Here is a 7,316-nt window from a genome sequence, read left to right as displayed (position 1 = left end):
CCCAAAAAAAATGAAGAAAAATGGGTTTTATGTCGGCCAACTAAAGCTCTTCATATTTGCATTGATTAATTTTACCAAAGCAACATGCTTGGGTGGGCCACCTCATCAATATGTGCCATATGATCCACCTAGTAAATCAGGAGGAGGTTGGCTTTTAATAACTTGTGAAGTTCCACTCTTGTGAGAACTTTATAATTACTATTTGAAATTTAACTTCATAAAGTTGATAGTAAGGGTTAATACAAATCTATTATTTTGTTTCTGGTCGTTTATAGAATTAAAAGTAATTTTTAATGGATTAGGAAACCTAGAAAAAATGAATTTTAAATCTTCTTATCGCATTTATATAAGTAGGGACGGTTTACTCTTAATGTATCTTTTGCTACTTCATTATCACATCGAAACCCTATGATCATCCCACTAAGAGGAGAGAGAGAGAGAGAGAAGAAGAAGAAGAAGAAGAAGGTGAATCTAATATAATCATTTAGTCTGCAAAGGTGTTAATTTAGATTATTTATTTTGGTAAAGTTAACTATTTGGATTTTACGAAGAAGGTATGATTAAATCTCCGAGTTAAATTAACCCATTAATTTATTTTGATACATATTGAATCTAACAATCATGTAATACCGAACATTAAAGAATTTAAATTTACATTATTCTACTTTATTGATTCCCTATTTTTGCCTATTTATACAAGCATGAATGTATTAGAACTCACATGTCAAGCACCATTATCACAAAAAAAAAAAAAAAGATTATTTTTATTAGACGTTTGGGTGAATTATTCAACTACCACTTAATAAGAAGTCATGATTTTTATCCCATAGATAAATAGTAGTAACTCCTAAAGAATGGAGAGTTACGAAAAGTTAGAGAATTACAATTTTTTATAGTTGAAAATTCTATACAAGCATGAGTATGACAACGTCTGTGAGTTACCAAAGTTTTAATCCCCAGAAAACTTAGAAGGAGATGATGAAAATAGATATAGATACACTTTTAATAATAGAAGACTTCAAATATAGTGGAATGGAATAACATGATTTCTTTATCCTGATCCCAAATCTTAGAGATAAGCTCTTGATGACAATTGTGCCATTAAATTTATTTTTTTTATTTTTTTTGGAATGTAGTCGTGAAGTTGGATTCTAAGGGAGATGAACCAAAAGACACGGGAATACTTTCCACACATCTTACCAACTTTTTAAGTTGTCATCTTCAATTTATTCTCCAATTGGAGTAAGGGTTGGGAGCCCCACGAATAAGTAGTCCATGAGATTTTCTTTCCTTTGGGATATTTGTATGATGGGAATTATATATTAGATACTCCAAACGTATTATTGTAAATCATTGCTCCATGGGACCATAATCCTATATTTATGATTTAGTCCATGTGAATGCCATTATTAACCAATTACCCAAAAAAAAGAATAATCAATGATCTGACATACAATCTTTGAAACCCATGACCCATCATCATCATTGGCCCACATCTTGATGAATCCCAACAAAATTCAGTCTGATTGGTGCATTCTAACTGTTGACTTAATTAAACCGCTAGATGAAGAATGCTTAAATCTAGTGGATAAAAAATATAGAATGCCACGTGTATTCTTTGAGATGTGGGTGAATGAATGTTTCACAACTCCGGAATCATGGTATAATTGCCTTCTTTTGAATTGTAGAACTTGGGGGTACATTGGTATATTGTGAAAGATTTAAGGGTATTTCCGAACTATTAGCTAAAAGAGCTTTACGCGCCCTTCCTTTTAAGCTGAGCAGGTCTGCCGGTTTTCAACTCTCCTTAGCTTCTTTCTCTTTCTCAATCGGTTCGATCGATCTGAAGGGGAGTAGAGATTCGTGCGAGTGAGCGAGATTCTCTCTCTCTCTGTGTCTGTCCGTACATCAATGGGGTTCACATCGTTCCTAGGGAGAGTTCTCTTCGTCTCTGTGTTCATCTTCTCTGCTTGGCAAGAGTAAAGCTCTCCTCTTTTACTTCTTTTCCTCAGATCTCATCAAACTTCTCTTATATAATCTATGATGTTGGATAACTGATATGTTTCCGCTCGTTTTTATGTTGATTCTGTAACTTGTTTGAGTTCCTTTTTAGAAAAGCTAGGGCTTTTACTGATCTGATAGATTCCATACTTGTGACTTGTTTCTCTATTTTTGTTATCGATTCGTTTAAAATTTGTCTTCTTTAAGTGTTTTTTTTGCTAAATTCGAATTATTTGAACTGTACATCTTATGGATCTGGTACGTTTTTTGAGGATTTCTTTATTTTCTGCGTCTTCGAACTTGGATCTGTCACGGAGGAAATTTTTTTGCTTCGTTTGCAGTATGAGGAGGTTGTAATTGGCCTGGAATCTGGATCGATTTCCTTGGTGTGATCACATTTTATTTCTAACTTCAATAGATGTTTAATACATGGATCTATATGGTTTCATGATGAAAGGGGGCTTGTTTTAGTGAAATACTATGAGGCTGTTCATACTTGTTACCATGCTTTGTATACTTATGTCTTTCTATGCTCCTAATAGTTATTCCTTAATTAATTTCAATTTCCTATTTTTTTTATTGAATGGAGTCACAAGCATGGTTTTAAAATTCGTTTTGAGGTTTCGTCTCGTCCATGAATGAGACCGAGTCGTCTCAGACGAGTCATCTTGTTCAACAATGAGACAATGGAGGGCCTTTGAGAAACACATCAGGTTTTGAGATGACTTGTCAATCTGTGTCATTGGTGAACGATACCGAGACAAATCGGATAAGTCATCTTGGTCTTGGACGAGAATTAAAACCATAGGCACACGATTTGTAATAATGCTTAGAACATGTTAACTTGCAATTCTTCTTCTTCTTTTTTTGATAAGTACAATTCTTCTATTGAATCCCAGGTACCTCTAAGCTAGGTGAATTTGACTGATGTTGTTTGTTCTAGAAGACAAAGCTTCAAAGCAATGTGCTTGGTACCTTGTGTCTTCTGATCCAAATAGTTCACTTGGTTTAGTGTATAAATACTTTATTAGGAGGAAACGGAAGATTGAATTGGCTATTCTTTATTATTTGGTATTATTAGTATAGTTTAGAAATTGAGAAATTGAGATATGATTTTACTGTAAGAGACTTAGGTTGGAGGAAGAAACTACTTTACTGGATTGCTGAAAAAGGCCATGTTTAGATATGCTTTCTTCTAGATTCATTATATCATAGGATCAACTTTCCCAACTGTATTGTTTTCTGCAATGTAATGTAGATGAGATAAGTCAAAGAATTTTCTATGAGATTCCGAAGAACATGAAAGTAGAAATGAAAAGTTATTTACATAAGGAACTAAGTCACTAACTACTTTTTACTTTCTTAACAAGTAAAGGTATTGGTACCATGCAACTTAACATGTAAATATAGATAAAATATTTCCAGAGAGTTGAAGGTGCCAGTTAAGCTTAGTTTGTACAGTCTATGGGTGATGATACCATAGATTTGATCTTGTTAAAACATGCTTACCGATCAAGAAAAATATATATTTCCAGAGTCGGGGATTTGGACCATATAGAGTTAATTCTCAAGACTTCAACTAAAAGAGTTGACATTGGGAGTTAAAATGAACTTCGACTTATTTTCATCCATGGGAACTCCCACTGGAAATTGCTTACAACTCCAATTTATTTATTTATTTCTGACAGAGTTGGGGAGTTGGACTCTATAGAGTTAATTCTCAAGAGTTCAACTCTTAAGAGTTGACATTGGGAGTTTAAATGAACTTCAGCATTTTGTTATCCATGGGAACTTCCGCTGGCAATTGCTCACTACTCCAACTCTCGTGTTTGGATGGCCAACTTCCACACATAAGAGTTGATTCCCATACAACAACATGCTAGTAATGCCCAAGTCAGATTGATTGGAATTTTTACCATATATGAAATGCTCTTGTACTGTTTATACATGCCAAAAGCTAATTCTCTTTGATCGAAGAACCTCTCATGTCCAACTTCTATATGCGCAACTTAATAAATTAGCATGACTCTATATTAGTTCTCCCAATTTGTTGCAAGATTGTGAATTAATAGTGTCATATGTATTGAACTATATATAATATGGCGATGCAAAGCTATTTGACACAGTATGATGGTTGTGAAAACTGGAAACAAGTTTGGAACAGAGCGTATGATCATAAGTTTGTGATACAGAGCTCAGATCCACTCTCTTAAAATTACTCAATGGTATTTTCTCCTCAAATGTTAGCGTCCATCAATGGACCCATTAACTTTGGCATTTTTTTCTCTTCAGCATATCTTTTGTTTAAATAACCCTGTTCATTATGCTAATTTTGATGCCATTGAGTCATCCATCAGTTTTATACAAATTGTCAAAATGTCCTGTTACACTTCTTATCTCTTACATGTATCAATTCATGTCATAGTTCTGGTGTTAAATTCATATATTACCAACTCGATGCAAGAATTGGATGGTATTGTTCCTGTCATTGAGGCGTTAAATTAACTTTCTGGAATATGATGTTGGCCTTTTTTTAAGGGTTTTGTTTCCTTTTGATTGGAGCACACACTTGCTTTTTTCAGGGTCAAACAATTTCAGTTTGGTAATAAATTGCATGGTACTCCTAGGAACTAGTCACTCAAAATTGTGCTGGTGCCATCAACTTGGAGCCCATTGCTTGGAGTGGAACATATTTGCAAGAACTATTATAGTTAAATACATTCATACACATTTATTGTATAATACAACTTTCGCTGATGGTCATTTACTAGTAGTTATCCACTGAACATCCTATGGCTATAGATATTTTGACTTCAGGTTGTGAGAACATCAAAATGCATATCTATCCATCCAAAGAGACGTATTTAAGACTCATACGGATGGGATCCCTTATAAGACAAGAGCTTCTCTCTCTCCCCACTGCATGTCCTTATGTTGGCATTTGTAATACCTGTAACAACCTGTTTTGCTTTAATAGTAAAAAATGGTGTCCTCTGTCTGTAGGACTTTTATTATTACAGATAAAGAAGGGTGTGTGACAGGAGGTATACCAGCTTGGGTGGCCACCTGTTGTATGTTGGCCGGCATAGAGTTCTTGGCCTTCAATTCATTCATTGTCTATTCTTTTCGTGTCTAGAATATAATCTGCCGAGGTGCTGATATTCATTGTTTAATTTGAATCTAGTAGTTGTATACGGTGGTAACACTGTATTCGGTACAAGGAACAACATATTAGGCTTGCATTTTTATTATTTTTATTTGTATAGTCCAGTGGCTACTTCTGTTCTTCACATACCACCAAGGCTGTGTTGTCCAGTTAGTGCTATTACTTTAGCTGTGGCACCATATTCTTTTTTTTTTTTTTTAACTCATTTAAAACCATGGATTGTGAGTTAGATATGTTGATAATCTGTAAACTTTCTCTTTCCCTTTGGATCCATTGCCACACTATTCTTGGAGTCTAGATTATCAATTTTTTGCTTATGTAGATAATTTGTCTACATGCCTTGGCTGTGATTTAATCTGACAAGTACATGTTATAGGTTTAATGATTTTGGGGTTGATGGTGGACCAGCAGCAAAGGCTCTCACGCCAAAGTTTGATGTGTTTTCAAAGCATGTGACCACTAATCTTGGGGTGCAAGTGCCAGAAATTGAAGTGAGAAATTCTCTTTCTTCCCTTTTGCACTTTATCTATTTCATCATTGAAATCACATCACAAAGTTTGGGGCTGGATTACCTTAATCTATTTTGATTGAATCGCATACGTTTTTGTGCTTCACTAACGAAATTGAGTACCAATTCCCAGTTCTCATTAAATTAATCGACCAACTTGCTATGCGGATAATGTGGTTATTGGTGATATTTTTAACTTGGAGAGAGTTATTTTCAGATTAAACATATAATCGCAGCAGCAATAGCTCTTAAGGGAATTGGAAGTATTCTGTTTATCTTTGGCAGCTCTCTCGGAGCTTATCTCCTGGTGTGTACCTTCTGACATTTTTGCCTCTACAGCTGCCTATTGTGTATCTTTTATCTTCCCTATTACTTTCGAGCTTCATTGGCACTGAGTGTATTAACCTTTCTTCCCTATTACTTTCGAGCTTCATTGGCACTGAGTGTATTAACCTTTCTTTGTGAAGGTTCTGCATCAAGTGATCACTACTCCTATTCTGTACGATTTCTACAATTATGACATCGAGAAGGAAGCATTTATTCAACTTTTCGTCAAGTTTACACAGGTTAGAAGTGCCAGTATTATGTTTAGATAAAACCAGTTCTTTTACATTTTTGTCCTCTTATCTTTAGTTGATAACACTTTCTTTTACTTTGTTGCAGAACTTAGCACTTTTCGGAGCGTTGCTCTTTTTCTTAGGGATGAAGAACTCAATCCCAAAGAGACAAGTCAAAAAGAAGGCCCCCAAAACAAAAACAGGCTAGAAGAAATAAGGTGGGACAATTCAAGGTATCATCATCTGTTACAGGTGAGGTCATTGAAATTCGGCTCTTGGTCGGTGCTTGATATTCACGATGTTAGTGTATGCTAGGAATTGGCGATATGAACTTGCTTTTTTTTTTTTTCTCCTTTCGTGTAGTGGACTTTTTGCATTTTGTGAGGGGGTGATTTTGTTGGTTATTGGGTAGAGTACGTAATGCACCTCCTCTTAATTAATTAGTTGAGGTTTAAGATTATTTGTTATGAAACAGAGGTTCACTTTGTTTACCCTTCTGAGTTGTATTACAAACATGTTTAGGTTTGTTCTTTAATTTTCATTCCTCTGCCGTCCATTCGCCAAACATACATATTTGCATGCACAGAGGTTTGTGGGGGGTGGGTGAAGTCTAGCATCCCCATGTTATTAGTTAAGAGAGACAAATTAGCTTGCTTATTGGACTCCTGATGCTTCTCAAGCTGAAGTTTGCTGGTATTGTATTTGATTTGAATGTTTAAACTCTAGAGTTTAGACAGACATGTTTTTTTCCTGAATTTCTTTTGCTTGAAATCATCTCACAGTTCCTTCAAAATGGGCTTTTATGAGTTGCACTATCACTATACACGCAAATTGTTAAAAAAAAAAAATCTCCAGAGGCCAATCTATTGAATCAGCTGAATTATTGATCCCTTCAACGTCAAGAATATATCTTCTTTGAGTTCTTTGGGGGGAGTTAAGCTAGTTTATGAAAAATTAGAATCGCTGAAAATTCAAATATTTGGCAGATATTAAAAAGAATAAGTTACTGATTAATAAGCAAATGACACCATTTTATATTGTTATTTATTGAAAGAATATGTAACTTGTATATATTATCCATATT

At 34.7% G+C, this 7,316-nt stretch overlaps 1 protein-coding gene across 1 annotated transcript; it reads left to right on the top strand.

Annotated features, from left to right (window-relative positions):
• Nucleotides 1–1,796: 1,796 nt before the first annotated feature.
• Nucleotides 1,797–6,773, top strand: LOC147402124 (uncharacterized). The gene is made up of 5 exons (XM_086443635.1): nucleotides 1,797–1,979; nucleotides 5,544–5,658; nucleotides 5,893–5,982; nucleotides 6,143–6,241; nucleotides 6,339–6,773. The coding sequence occupies exons 1-5, from the start codon at nucleotides 1,912–1,914 to the stop codon at nucleotides 6,438–6,440; spliced, it is 474 nt and encodes a 157-aa protein (XP_086299761.1). The 5' UTR covers nucleotides 1,797–1,911; the 3' UTR covers nucleotides 6,441–6,773.
• The last annotated feature ends 543 nt before the right edge of the window (nucleotides 6,774–7,316 follow it).

Source organism: Akebia trifoliata, chromosome 5, assembly GCF_017979445.1.
Source record: "Akebia trifoliata isolate Shusen 1 chromosome 5, ASM1797944v1, whole genome shotgun sequence".
NCBI lineage: Eukaryota > Viridiplantae > Streptophyta > Magnoliopsida > Ranunculales > Lardizabalaceae > Akebia > Akebia trifoliata.
Note: the sequence above shows the minus strand (reverse complement) of the source record. Positions and strands in the feature narration are given on the sequence as shown.